At 36.7% G+C, this 15,661-nt stretch overlaps 1 protein-coding gene across 12 annotated transcripts in view; it reads right to left on the minus strand.

Annotated features, from left to right (window-relative positions):
• PBRM1 (polybromo 1) overlaps positions 1–15,661 on the minus strand; it is a 64,746-nt gene that overhangs the window by 41,185 nt on the left and 7,900 nt on the right. For 7 of the 12 annotated variants that reach the window (XM_064454011.1, XM_064454013.1, XM_064454016.1 and 4 more), the window contains exons 5-12: positions 14,988–15,131; positions 14,174–14,290; positions 13,536–13,604; positions 12,660–12,758; positions 11,399–11,484; positions 8,708–8,806; positions 7,194–7,285; positions 3,439–3,655 (exon numbers count right to left, since the gene is read on the minus strand). In XM_064454011.1, the coding sequence (XP_064310081.1) occupies positions 3,439–3,655; positions 7,194–7,285; positions 8,708–8,806; positions 11,399–11,484; positions 12,660–12,758; positions 13,536–13,604; positions 14,174–14,290; positions 14,988–15,131 (923 nt within the window). Of the gene's footprint in view, positions 1–3,438; positions 3,656–7,182; positions 7,286–8,707; positions 8,807–11,398; positions 11,485–12,659; positions 12,759–13,535; positions 13,605–14,173; positions 14,291–14,987; positions 15,132–15,661 lie in introns of those variants that run through there. The other 5 variants (XM_064454014.1, XM_064454020.1, XM_009511140.2 and 2 more) reach the window with 3 other exon arrangements.

Consider the following 15,661-nt stretch of genomic DNA (forward strand, 5'->3'; position numbering starts at 1 on the left):
ATTTCAAGATAAGTTCCACTCCTTTATTTGCCGTATTACTAGAAGCGGTTAAGTTATAAGGCAAAATATGTTTGACTAGATCATATTTACTGTAAGTTCAACTCAAATAATTAATAATTAATCCAAAGGCAACAGGAGCCACCACAAATTTCAGTTTCAAGGGAACCTCAACACATCCCAGTGCAGTGACGTGTAACCTTTAGATTCCCGTGTTGCAGACAATTGTTCAACAGGATGCATGTTCATAAGAAAAATGTATTTCAAAACCTCAAATAGTAGATATCACACAAAACCAACCGTGTTTTACACTAGATCCACACACTTTTTAAAATCTCAACTACAATCCCAGCTTCCTGGAGAGCAAGATACTAAGGCATGCCAAAGAAGATACCAATTTCAGTGCCTGCACACCTACATTGGCCTCACATGTGCATTAGGAGAGAACATCTGCCAGGGGATTCCCTGACCCACTTGCCTGAGGGATTACACTTAGTAGCGCTGTAAAATTTAGTAAGGAACACAATTCTTGTAAGCATGCCAGGATCTAGCACTTACCATACCTTACTAAGTACCAGGTAACTGAATGCATTCTGCTGCATTATTTCCCAACTATTCCTCCAGTCATTTATAATTACAGATTGACTTTTTACCAGCAATGTTATATTTGCAGAATAACCTCCATTTTTTGTGGCACTTTCACCACACCTCAAACTCACAGCCTTTACAGCATCATGCCTTTCTTTTCAACTAGGCTATTCTTGTTCTACAGCTCTGAATTTTGTCCTGTTTGAGGCACAGGGTGGGTGTCTCATCAGTGGGTGTATGAACACCTGGTGGGAGGGAATGAAGAGGGAGCCAGACTCATCTCAGCTGTGCCTAGTGACATGGCAAGAGGTAATGGGAACAAATTGAAACACATGAAATTTCATCTGAACAGAAGCAAAAAAAAGAAATTATTATTTTTTTACTGTGAGGGTCATCAGACACTGGCACTAGTTGCTCAGGGAGGCTGTGGAGGCTCTGTCTGTGGAGATATTCAAAAGCCAACTGGATATAGTCCTGGGCAATCAGCTCTGGGTGACCCTGCTTGAGCCAGGGGTTAGACTGGATGTTCTCCCTTCCAACCTCAGCTATCCTATGTTCTGTAAAGAGCAAGTCAGGAGGAAACTAGCAGAAAACCAAACCCATCAGCAGGATTACCTCCCACATCCAGGAACAGCTCAGGATCAGCACTCAGCTCAAATGACTTAGGTTCATAATATTCATAAACTGATTGAGAGGCTGGGATAGGTATAAAGTACATCTCATTAAAACAAAACATAACCATACTCTCCCTCTAGAAATCATATATTATTTTGTAAGAATTTTCCTGCATTTAACATACACAAATTCCTGAAATATATGACTAGCTCTAAAATTTGCAATGCCCACACATTTCACAGTTCACTCTGCCAGGATAGACTTGGTAGCCAGGTGCCAAAGCAAAACACATGAGACAGGAATGCCGGGCTTTACCCAACACCTTCAACTTTCCGCTAGGACAATTAACTCTTCTGTCCCCATTTGTGAACAGAAGATATTCTCTTTGTAGGTAGATCTCAAAAAAAAAAAAAAAAAAAAAGAAACCCAAACCAAAACACCCACTAAAAACCCTGAAACCCACGTTCACAAAAAAAAAAAACCCACAAAACAAAAACACCATACCAACAAACCCCCCCACAATAAAAAGCAAACCTCTACCTCAAATGAGTGGCAGTTTTGAATACCTAAAGACGCATTTGTAGTACCAGTAAAACCAGGCTAGCTTCAGTTTTTCCTAAAGCACAACAACTAAGTGCACATATGCATGACTTCAAGGCTTTTTCGGTGTAGTAAGAAGTTGAGATTATGTGGTAATTTAAAGAACAGTTGAATTTCACAATTTGCTAAACGAAGCTGGACTATTATAATACTGTACTTGTGAGCTACAAATATTATTTCTAAAAAGACTGTCCCTTTTTATTTTCTAAGCTCTCAAGCACTAAGTAAATTCTTTTTCTACAGCTCTTCATACATTTGTGTGCAATTTCTGCACTGCTTACATAGCCAGATGCAACCTGCCTACACTGTAAAGAAAGCAGAAACACAGCTGCTTCTCTGTGGCAAATTATTTGTCCTATGACTGATATCAAGTATCTTTTCAATTGAAAGTCTTTCCCAATTAAATTTGTTTATACTTAATTTGTCTGAATATACCAACGAGTATTGGCTCAAAATGCTCCCTGACAACTACCAATGATTTTTCTCAATTTCACTTTTTTTTTTCTCCTATCAAGTACATTTTGTGCTTTGTTCAAGACAAGACACTTTCTTTACCAAGCCAACAGCTGTACTAAGACATAAGAAAAAAAATGCCTCAAAGCCACTGACAGATACATAACCAGTGTGGCAGCTCCATACTTGTTCCCCAGCACATACAAAACACCCTCTGACAGGCGTTTTTCTACCAAAAAAAAAAAAAAAAAGAGCGCTTTGTTACCTTCTGATTTAACAAAGACACTGCTTATTTAATAATGAAACCAAGTCTAGAAGATCATATTATGGTATAACTAAAATTTACAGACCTATGGACCTATGTATTAGAGTGGATTACAAAACACATGAACAGTGTTAGGGTCCAGTCCTCACTCACTAATGCTGGAGGACGAGCATCCTGCTGGCAGGGACTGGAGCCCCAGGTGCCACTGGGCAGGAAGCCAGGGCCACCTGAGGCTGGTCAGTCCCATTAAGGTATATTAATGCACTCAGGACTCTAACATATATCCATCATATGAGCTTAGCTTGCACTGCTAAAGAAAGATTTTGCTCGCTTCTTTTTTCTCTCAGGTTTTTAATGCAATTACTGCACTCTGGCAGTTGATGAAACTTTCATGGCTCACAGATGATTTATAAATGGTGTACTGCTTTGGTACTTCAGTCCAGACTAGCTACATCATGAATGGAAATAATTATTCTCCACAGTTATACCATGACCTAGACTAAAGGAATGTAATTGCAACAACTTTCTACAATCCACATTGCTGAAGACTATTAATTTAAAAAACATGGCAGTAAGGGTTAACCAAACCATCAGGGTCAAAGAAAGAGAATAATGGGGGGTTCTGCAGAAGCCATCATCTCTGCTGCCCACCTAGCCTTCAGAATTATTGATATGGCAACCTTTCAGGCACATTACAAATGAAACTCCATGGAAAACAAACCCAACAGCAGCCATCTGTAAAAGATAATCAAAACACTGATGCAGACTGACTTGAAACAAGAAGGGATCAAATATAAAGGAAAGATGGTACTGCACTGCATTAGGTATTGACAACTTGATCACAAGATAGGATTTCTGGAAAGAAAAAAAAAACCTGGAATAGTTTCCCACTAGATGTAGTTTGCATTCTGTTTTCTTACCTGATCTGCTGCAGTGAAATAGGTGCCTTAATTTGCTGATAATAATCAGGATACTTTTTCTTGGAGGGCAAGTGGAAAAAGGGTTCAGATATTAGCTGGCCCTGATTATTTCGGCAACTTCTAACTGTGTCATAAAGCTGATAAAGAGGATTAGAAGTGTCCATAAAGGAAGTAATGCTCTCTGCTTCAGATTCTCCTTCTTCATAACGAGCAGCAGCTGCACAGAGAGAAAGGAAAAATGGAAAACTCATCAGGACAACTCAGAGTGGGTTTTTTGGTTGACTTTTCAAATGCAAAAAACCAGAAGAAAAGGTAGTCCCTCAAATGGTGGGTGTTCAGCCACACTCTGGCAGTCAGATTCATGCCTCAGAAAAGGATATCACAACTATATCTTGTAAGCCTCAAGGTGACCAAAAAAAGGTACTTTATCTAGGCATTGCAATTTCTCTTATCAGATGAGACTTCAGTTCTGTCACTGGTAATACACCCTTACCACTTACAAGTGCTGAGAAGTGTTCATATATGAGACTACATGACAGGACTATTCAACCACACACTACCTATAAAGCAGTTATGTCCTTATTTACCCAGACTATTAACACGAGTACCTGTGCCAAAGACATTTGGATATTGAACTACTGCCGTTCTTCTATCTGACAAGAGCTCACTACAAGAATACAAATTGACAAACCATGTCTGGAACTTTCAAAGGTGCCTAGCTAGTTAAGGAAAATGGCCAAATTAAAAAATAATTTTTGCATATATATATAGATCAAAAAGGTGACTTCAAAACTTCTATAATCCTTTAGACCATATTAATCACAGCTCAATTAAAAAAAATCATGAAGTTTAGCAGAAAACACTGACACTACAGCCTGAAGGTTCACCTCTAATATATGCAGCAAAATGAAAGAGAAATATTTTAGAATTATTATATAATTAGCATAAACACCTCATAATGAAGTATTTAAAATTTTGTAGCAAACTTTTCTAGTTATCTATATAAAGCTTGTATTATGCCTCACGAGCTAAAGAGATCCTATGAAGAACTAACATTTACTGCAGAAAAAATTAGGTGAAACATTACATGAGCAACAGAAACATAAATGGAATTAAAGCATGCTGGTAGTGGAAATACAGGATGGGAAGCAATAAGTGTGTTACTGATAAATGTGGAAGGGTTGGCCAAATGGTGTAATTTACACCTTGCAGACAGGGATAACATAAAATCTATGTGATTTTGCACATACTAGAGCTAAATTATTCACCCTTTCCCCCCCCTCTTATGAGTTACAGTTTGAAGGAAAGCTTGGCAAATGAGACACTGGGTAATTCAGTTGTACAAAAGACAGTTCTCTAACACTCATGCCAAGTTTCCAGCTGGCATTTTCATTATTGCTCAGTGGAGGCTGGCAACGTTTCAAGCTTTCTACCCAAGTTCAGTAAAGGCATATTGAAATGATGACAAAGGCAGGGGACGGTCTGACTGCATAACACCACAGTACTATCATTTTTTCTCTGCAGTCTGACATTGCCGATCTATGTGAGTGTATGACGTATGAGATCTGCCAGACAAGTTAGATGTAAGCTGAAGCACAAGCAGGTGCCAGTAGATGCACACACACATTATGAAGACACAATTCTCCAAAGTCACTCAAAATTATCCTAATTACATATCTGTAAGCCAATCAGCATCACTTAATGGCCTAGAATCCACTACACAGCAGCCTTCAAAACAGGAGTTAGACAGAATATCTCAGTCAGAAACAAAAGATTGGATGCACCACTATGTTTTCCTGTACCTAACATATCAAACGGAACATGGAGATAAATGCTAACAGCTAAGAGAATGCTATCAGGTAAATTAAGTCTCCAAAATAGACTATGCAGCAAAAGACTGTCTTTGGTTTGAGTAAACAAAACAGTTCAGTTCTGAGTGCTCCATCAAAAAGCAAGAAACAATAGAAAAAGCAGAACAACTTGTTTTCATGAAAGAGAAAAGAATAAGAAACTAGTCAAGTATATTACTGTGTTCTGACATGTGGCAGCCAGCAACAAAGTGGTTCAATACCCTAAATAAGAAATGTACTCCCTTTGTATTGAAAGTAGAACACACGGCATCCCCTAAAAATAAAATCTAAGTAGTTTAAACAGGCACTAAGAGGAAAGTGTTTATGTAATATTACAATACAGCTATAAACATTTTCATTATGATGTGTATGTTCATTAAAAGTGATGTGTCAAACATTATATATTCTTACATATTCAGAAGGTGATACTGTTCTCCTAATATGAAACCCATTACCTTAAGAACTGAAGAAGAATGTATTATTCAGATCAGAAGACAGAAAAATCTGTATTTTGCTATGGAGCAAATAATCTAATGCAAGACTGCAGATTCTTTAACATGCAGAAGCACCAGGTCCCCTATCCCCACCAAGCACAGGCTGGCAGTGGAGAGTAACAGTCAGTCATTTCCCTTTCATGCAGCTGTTACCACAAAAACAGTTAGCAGATTGGGGGGGGGGGAACAAACCACCAAATGCAGTAAACCATAACCACAAAATATATGCCATTCAACAGTCCCAAACAAAATGTATTTCCTGCTGTTCATTCCATATCATAGTGACTGTTTCCTTCATTAGAAGGAAAGGGCAGCTTCATAATGGAGTGATGTTAAATTGACTTCACTGCAAAAGGAGGAAGCCATTTAATGTCCAACTGGAACTGAGCTTCATTTTCAGATATAAAGGCATGTATCATATACATATAGTCGTATTCAATGATGAGGCAGAAAAAGAGCAGAGAAAGAGGAGAGTATCTGAATATATACAAAAGGAAACTAGTCTTTACTCAGTAAGTGGTTACCAGGTGTGAAAATAATACCTGAAAAATATAGTGAAGAGATGCATCATTTCACATCAATACTGAAATAATGTAAACAAAAAATTAAAACAACTGTGTATGTACAAAAAAAGCGTGGAAACCTGCTCTGAGATGAATGCAAGGAAGTTACTGAGAATGTAACTATCAAGACAGGCTAAGTTAGAAGACAATCTATAACAATTTATGACCAATACTGAAACATCTGATATAAGCCTATATGCCATCATATATGCATTATAATGTTAAAGCATGCTTATTATGAAACTAAGGATGCTGCACAGAGGCATGCCTTTTTATGTGCTTTTGTTTTAACATAAAACTTCATGCAAGATTTCATGACTGCTAGGTTAGACCAGATATTTCTAAATTAAGTTCTAATATTTATCTATCCTTATACCTCATATAAATTACCTTCACCATAAAAAAAGTCAAATCTGACAGGCACTTAGAAGACCCAATGGCACAAGACAGCAAGAGAGAAGAAGCCAGTGTGAGATTTCTCTCAAACAATTACAGCATTGTAAATCTCTTTTTCTGCAAGGAGCACCCAATGTCTTCTCCAGTGTCTCCTCTTGTGTTTCATATCAGAAGGACTAAAAACAAGCAACAGTTTCCTAAAGCTTGGATAAGTACACCTGGAAACACACACATGCTTGCATGTTGTGAATTTAGTAAGTCTGGCCTACCCTATCTTACCAGCTGTATATTTAGAAGAAACAGGGATTGGATTTTACAGAATTACATGCTGAGCTTGGAAACACTGCAATATATTTTTGTAATAAAGATACTTGAATGTATCGGGAGCTCTACAGTTTTGCTTATTTAAAACATTTATTAAATAAACCGAGACACTGCATTTCAGTTCCTACCAGCCAAAGCTGCATCTTCATCACTTTCTGATCCATACTGCAATGCCATAGTTATTGCTGATAAACGATCCCCTTGGGCTGACCTTTTGTTACTATAAAAAAGAAAAAAATATACAAAATTAAAATGAGAAAAAATCATGCTAACCATTAACAGCCACCCAGCATGTGTAAGTAACCAAGTGAAGTTCATGACTGTTGCCTACGCTATCAGGAATAAGACATGACTATGCAGAAAAGACTGGAGCCCTTAATGAGAGAAACTGATAGTGACCCATGAGTCTGCCTCTATTTTAAGAGGCAGTCCATCAAACCAAAAAACCAGACACACAATCCGAAAGCTAGAGCTCAAGCTGTCTTCTGTCCTATTTTGAATACTTGAACATCTGAATTATTGAGAGAGAAGGGGGATGATAACAAGTCCCTCCCGATTAATAACTTTGTCATTTGATCCTGTTTTATAGGGATTTGTCTACATGGAGGAATTCAGCATGCTATAAGCTCTATATGCTATCTTCCCTCATTCCCTCATCCCCACTTTAGGCATTTTAGCACACAAAGCACCTGTATGTGAAGCAGCTTCCTCTACTTTCTAGGTGGAATAAATCAGCATCCATGCTGGCTACGGTCTCACAAAAGACTCTTTCAGCATCCCTCTCTTCCTCCCTTTTGTTCCAAACTTGGGGCACAGCATTTCACACCTACACTGTAGGCTATGCCTGACAATCTGCTTTTTTTACTAGGTCAGCTCTTTAGGCATCTCCAGCAACAGGCTCAACCTTGCCCTGTAGCAGCAAAGTGAAGACTGGGAAAATGGAAATTGGTTGCTTAAAATGACACCAACTCTGTCCAAATGCTCAATACCCTAAAGCTACTGTGTTAAACCATGGTTTCAGAGTATACAATGCAGGGAATTAGTCAGGAGTAGTACTGATTCAAAACAGTAACCCACAGACTGTAGACATGAGACTTCTGCTAGGTACCAAAAATCTCAACTGATGCCTGAAAAAACAAACCAGAGAGCCTCCAGTAATCCAGTCTACTCAGCTTGCTATAAATGCATTCCAAATGCAATACTTTCTTTTTACAGGCTTCACTGGTTTCCATCGTCCATCTCTTAATTGTTTAGTCCTCTTATTATTTTAGTTTCCAAATATAATTTTTCTAGGTTTACAACACATTTCCATGTTATTTTTCACCTGTTTTGTAATGAAGCTTAACATATTGCTCTTCAGAACATTTCTAAGGAAATAATTGCATACACAATGTTTCATGACAGGTGTTTTGAAATCTTAAATATAAAATCAAACATGAAAGAGTAATTATGGTGAACTAACTTATTTAATAATATTTAATAGATATTTGACTGAAATATATTTTAATCTGAAATATTGAAGAGCACTCTCAACTAAAAAAAATAAAACAACAACAAATAAAACCAAACCCCAAAATTTTAAATTTTAGTATTTCTGTATGATGACGACCCAGTTTTTCCTCCAAGTCCACAATTTACTTACCGATAATATTTGTTAGATGAATTTCTCTCATCACCAACACTGCCTTTACCCTGTGAGGAAGGACCTGTCAGCTTGGAAGCAGTCAAATTTGATGGAGTCCTTAAGGCAGAAGGGACAAGCCAAGGAAAGGGTAAAAAAAGAGGCCCACCTTAGACCCAAGAAAGGATGCAGCAAGGATAAAGCTTTTTACAGAATTACTTTGATAGAGCAGCCAAAAGGTTCAGAGACAGATATAAAATGTTTTAAAGCTAAAAGTAAAGTTAAAACTAAGATACATTTAGTGCCCCTGCATTAATATCGATTTTGTTTATAAAGTCAGAGGAAGGTAACATTTAGATTGAGGATTAATAGCTATGCACACAGCTCAGCCTGCCATAGCAGTGGAAGCAGCCAACAAAATGTTCCTTAGCATCCAGATAAAGCTAATCATACAGATCCAATTATATTTTATCAATACTTAACAAAAATCATCATCAAGTTGCTTGACAGTGCATATTTTGAAGCAACTTTGTCACTTTATTTAAGGGAGGACAGTTAAATGCACCAACAAAGAGCAATTTAGTATGACAAAAGATACAATGAACTCTGAGAAAGAAAAGCATGATTTCTTACACAGAGACAAACAAACATGCCTGTAGAACTTAGGTTAGTAGTTTTATGATGAATTTGAGCCTGATCCATCAGTGACAAAGAAAAACAGATGTAAATTCAGACGAAAAATATAGTAAATTAAATGAACTTATGGCGGTATTTTACCAGAATCATCAATAGGTAAAGGAGATCCCCCTTTGAGAAAATTAAGCAGTTAGGAATTTAAATAAAAAGTAATGATTCTGTGATGCAGATTTAGCCGAAAGAAACAAAAAAAGGAATAACAGTTTGATAAAAAAAGCAACCAGTGAAATGCAGAACAGCAGGTGAAAGGCTTGGTTTTCATGCTACTTTTCTCTCACCCCAAATTTTTTCGCTTTCAGCCCAATATTATTGTAGCCTGCTTCAGGCATTAGAAATATTTTTCCTTTTTGCCAACTTAGGGAAACAAAGAAGGGAGTTACCAATTATTCTGACATTCCACATACTTCAGGATTTGCAGGTCTATTGAGAACATCTAGAATAAGGTAGCTGAGAAGTGGAAATGGGTTGGCAGTGCAAGAGAGGAATTCAGCTAACAAATATCAGTGTGATTTATCTGTCATCCCTTCTTATGCAAACAGCTTTATTTTGAAGAGAAACAGTTAAGCCTCAAAATTAAACATGACACACACTTGTGACATCCTGAGGTTCACCAATGGCCAATGCAGTGACAAAAATAAAATCACTACTGAAATAGAAAACCTCTAAGCCTATATGTAATTCTAGTTATTGGAAAGCAAACACATATGTACATTCAGTGCCTGTAGAATCAAGGTCTTCTGGCACTACACATACTTTTAGGAGGGAAAATTATTTAAAATGTGTGTCAGGAATTACTCCCTAAGAATACTTCTGCTTTTATATTTTTATATGCTCCAACAATGATTCACCCAAACATGGGAAGCTTGCTAATGCTGAACAAATGAACCAGAAAAACCACTACATACATTGAATGTCTCCTATCACCAAATAGTGAAAATCAACCAGGTAACTTCCATTTCATTCACACATAATAATTCTAGACAGTACTTTTAACACTGACACCATCTACATATTTTTCAGACAACAAAAAAATTTAAACTGCCTTTCAGTAAAGTAAGGGAGTGCTAGTGTTCTCAGTTGTACCATCCAAACCTTTGCAGGAAAGGCCAGCAGTTATCTTCCAGCATCAAATACCAGTAAACAGCTCAAATACATAAAGAGAGCCGACACCTTGTAAAGAGTTTGCTAACTCCTTGGGTGACTTGCAAGACATTGCTCTCTCTTTTTTTTTTTTTTTTTTTAGGTAAATGACATGGCTCATACTGGCAAATAGTATCTAAACCTACTTTTGAGTGTTACTCATAAGTAAAAAGTTTATATGAGAATAAAATTAATTGCATTTCAGGTAAGAAAATCTAAAATGACTGCATCACTTCTCTGTACGACATGGATTTTCACAGGAAGAAAACACTGTTTCCTAAATAAAAGCATTCTGTGAAACACACAGAGCTATCAACAGTGTTTTATACCTGTCCACTCCAGACCAAATCTGTTGATAAGTCCAGATTTTCAGTGTCCTGAGCCTCTTTTCATAGCTAGAAATATGTTTTCAAACAAGAATTTATATAATGTGGACTTCCCACTAAGTATCTATTTTCTGCTGTCTTCTTGTTCCTGTGTTTCTGCTCCTACCTAATTATCTGTAAACTCCCGTTTCAGCTCCTAAAAAGGTTCAAGAATATCCAGCATTTTTGTAAAGCAAAGCACAAAGCAGCACCTTGCTCTTCGGTATTCCTTTTCTTTCTTAACTTGAAAACATGTATGGTAGAAGTTCTCCATAGCCTAAGTTATAAACTACCCACTGACACCATTTTTCACAATCAAGAATAACAAATATTTCACCACAGAAGTATTTCAATAAGAAGTTTCCTTCCAAAAACTATTGGACAGTTCATAACTTCTAAAACAACAATAAAGCAAGTTTTCAAGCAATTATTTCCCATTATATTCTCCACAGCAAAGTTAAGGGAATGTCTATAGAGATTTTTATTACAAAAAGAACTCAATTTGCAGTACCTGATTCGGAGACTTGACTTGGCCAACTCACTGTGTTCAATTTCAGCCTTTTTCATATTAAATATTTTTTTAATCGCATTTGCATCCTGTCAATTAAAAGAATTTTTTTGTTTAATGTTGAAAATTAAGAATGTGGTATGTCAGGTCTATCTATCTAAAAATCTAAAAAAAATTCTAAAAAGAGGAGTTTTTACACTCAGATATAACATAATTCTGCATCAGAAATGAAGCATAAAACCAAGTCTGCCAGAAATACACCCGCAGTGGCCGGTAACAGCTGAATAGCTGAGTAGCTTTGAGCTCATTTTTTCTCATATTCTTTAAAAAAAAAAACAAAAAACATTTCCACAATTCGCAAACATACACGAATACCACTACAAACTAGACAGGCAAATGAGTTTCTGTGCCTTTGCAATCAGAGTTACCACCATTACTGAGCTTTACAACACTTGCTCTATCTCATTCTACACCCACGGACTCGACACTCAGAGTAACAGTTCGCGAAACAGAGATTACAAGTTTTGAGTGAGGTTACAAGTGCGAGCAACGTCAGTAGGAACTGAGCCGACAATCCAATCAGAAGTGCAACTGGCGAAGTCCAAGAACCACTTAATAATGTTTTACATATATGAGGTCTCACATTACAAAGCCCTTAAAAATCAGGCACACAAAGGAATAATTTAACACAGAAATTCTCTTACTTCCAGAGTACATGGAATCAGCAATGCGATAATTTGTACACAAAATGCTGGTGAACTAAGTATGAAAAATATAGGAGGTGCAAAAACATGTCACAAAAATATGGCTAAAAGGAAGAGGATCTTCAAAAACTATGCAAAGAAGGCATAACTTCAGTTTTCAGGCTGATGATGAAAACCATAAACAGTTCCTGCAATCTGGAAAGAGATAACAACTGAGTACTACCACTATCTCTTGAACCTGTAGTTTCAGACATTTCAACTTCAGTCACAACTACAGGGACCCTCCATTCCTCCGAAGAAGTCATATAACTCATATCACAATGTAAAATTTAATTGTAATGTTGGTTTTTTTTTTGTCTTGAGGTATATGACTGTTTCCATACATCCCAATTATACTAAAAGCAATATAAAAAAGGAAAAGCCACTAATAGCTATTTTTTTAAAAAATGCAAACAGAGTCTTCAGGGCTGTATGTTGAAGATTCATTTAAGGATCAATCAGCACAGAAAGTAGCAAACAGAATCTGAACTCGAATCGCACTATGAACAACTGAAACTAACCTTGAATACTTGTGATCCAGGCTCATTGTAGGTTTTGGCATTCTTTGCCAGAAGATCAATATCCTTGGCCATTGCATGAATGCTTTTATAAGTTCCATTCTATACAACAAAAACCAGAACTGGTTAAAGTGGCCACCTTCAGACAGCATGAGAACTAAGTAAATAGTGAAAAGCAAAGGGAATTCATATAGAATAAAAAGAACATTTATAGAAAAACAAGAACATGTTTATAAAGAGAACAGGCAAGTATCTGGAGAAAAGTCATCGAAAAAGTAACAAAACTGCTAAGTCTTTATAGTGCTTACAAATGCTAAGTAAAAGATTGAAAAAAATACTTATTACATTAGATTATTTTAATGTTGCAGGGTTCTGGCAAAACATTATTTTACCTTTATTCTCTAGTTCAATTAGTCTATGTGCTAACCCTCACTATTACACAAAATGCTGGAATTACAGAACAATATTTCAAATTACTGGAGAAGTAGGATGAAAAATGCATCAGTACAAAACATCTGTGTACAGCACTAGAACAAAAGTAGGTGATGATAATGCAAGACCAAGCTTCAATACCTCAATGTTTTACATTAGCAGTACTTGCCAAGGAACAAATTCAAACCATTAAACATCAAGGAACCCAGGATATTCAAGGCTCAATGCCATCACTCTACAGTTTACAATGCTTGATCTTCAACACAGCTAGTTCTGCAGCATTAACCCAGGACAGAACATTAAATCAGCACAGCATTCAGATTTTTAAGTAGCAGGGGAAAAACACATTGCCTTTCCTACCACCATAAGCTTCAGCTCCTAACAATTTTAGAATGCTGACTGTTAAACAAGTCTATACTATGGCACATTAATATGTTCATACTGTACCTGTATCCTTTGGGCAATAGTTTTAAGATCTATGGGCTCCTTTATTATTGCATAATAATCTGGATATTGCTGGAAAACAAAAAATAATTTACATATTACTATGAACAGTCAGAAAGCTATTGTTCTAATAGTTCATAGAATGAGCTATTAGATGAATTGCGGATAAAAACAGTGCAAGCGTCATAAATGTAACACTAGGATTCAGTTTGGGTGAGGCAAATCATAAGGCAGATACAAGGAATTATAATTCATCAATAAACTGCCATAAAGGAACAGTTCTGCCTGAAAGCCAAATACGTGGTCTTCAGAGTATTTATTTTGCTGGTTAAAATTGTTACACCACACCCTGAAACAGAACAGTGAAATCAGACGTATTTAAAAAGGTTAAAAACTCTGCACCAAAACCCCCCAATTAACTACACTGGCAGAACAGGGCACGCCCCAATCTGCAATGAAGGGCTGGGAACAAGTGGGTAGGAGCAAAGGGAAGGAAGCTCTAAAAACAGCTGGAGTTTGCCACTGATGAGACAGTAACAAAAGAACTGCATCCCAGGTGTGCCCATCATAGTGTATAACATCAGTTATACAAATTCCAGGTTTCCAACTTAGAACACAACCAATATTATTAAAATACTCACCACTTTAGAAGGAAGTTTCTGAAACAGTTCACTTATGAGACGTCCTGATGGGTTTGTGGCAACAGCTACAGCTTCAAGAAGCTGTTCAAGAATTTCCTTCAGGTAACCTGGAGATGACTAATATAAAAAATGAAATCACAAGAAGTTTTAACAGCAGCCACAGTGGAGTGCTTCAAGTTGCACTCAAATATACAAATTTACTTTTCAAGGACAGAAAAAATCACCTTTAAAACATGGATGCAACTTTTGAAAACAACATTGTTTATGCATTTAGGTAAAGCACATGAGAAAACTCTAATTTCACATTTACACTGCAGACTGTCAGACATATATTACATATTGTGAGAACAAATTTGGTTGTCAACGTTAATGAAAACGTGCATCCCAACATCACAAAAACCAGACAAGACCAAGCTTCCTGTCATTGTATCTGGCTTCTCGAACACTCCAGGAACAGCTGCACTAACTGAATGGGACACATGCTGGAAAATAATGTCACTAGACATGAAGCTTGCTCACATCAAACTTCAATGTTGGCATGATATCAAGCACACATCATATTAGTTTCAACTAAACCAGAGACACGTTTTATCCATATAAGAAAATCTCGTAACTCTTTTTGGCTAGGTGAAAGTAAAACACACATGCAATGCTGTGAAATTAATAACTAAGAAGAGAAATACCTTTTGGGGCATAATTTAACTATGAAAAGACTTAATGCTTTTTCACATATGGAGGCCAATCTCCCTCTCAGAGTCAGCTGACATACACAGCCATGGCTTCCTCCAGCTGCAGCTGTCATGCTCACACTTACTAATTCAGAATTTGCGCCTTGATTGTCATGTCCTTCCTCATCTTCATCTTCCTCTTCAGCGTCACCTTTTTGAACAAATTCATTTTTTGTGCGCAAATACAACTCCCATAATTTGCAGGCAGCTTTATATTCAGGTGAATCAGGCTGCAAAAACAAATCAAACATTCTACTCAAAGTTCTGATCATTCTTATCTGAAGGTAATTTAGAAGTTATTAGTCAAAAAGGTATTAAATGCATTAAATAAGTAATAGAAACACTGGAAAATTCCTGCTTCAGTTGTTCTTACACAGAGATGTTAAGAATAACAATAAGCACTAGAAAACATTACCTCTGTCACTCCAAAGCATCTAAGTCTTTCAGAAGACGTAGCAATTAGATTATTTGGGTTAAGGCTTGGACAAGCCTCTTAAATGAATCTGGAGAAATCATTAGGTTTTCTTGCAGCATAAAACTAATGGTATTTAAAATAGACTAAATATCAATATGCCAGAAATGTGACTTAAGCCAATACTGCTGCCATTGTGCAGCACTTGAAAATTAATTTCTATGGAAGAAGAGTGCCAGTAAATGTGCCAATATCTTTGAAAGCACTGCAATGATTTACACTCTTCCATAACTCAGTATTAACTGTAAAATTCTAAACAACTTGACACCACGCTACTACCTGGGTACA

The sequence above is a fragment of the Phalacrocorax carbo genome, chromosome 6, assembly GCF_963921805.1.
Source record: "Phalacrocorax carbo chromosome 6, bPhaCar2.1, whole genome shotgun sequence".
Lineage (NCBI taxonomy): Eukaryota > Metazoa > Chordata > Aves > Suliformes > Phalacrocoracidae > Phalacrocorax > Phalacrocorax carbo.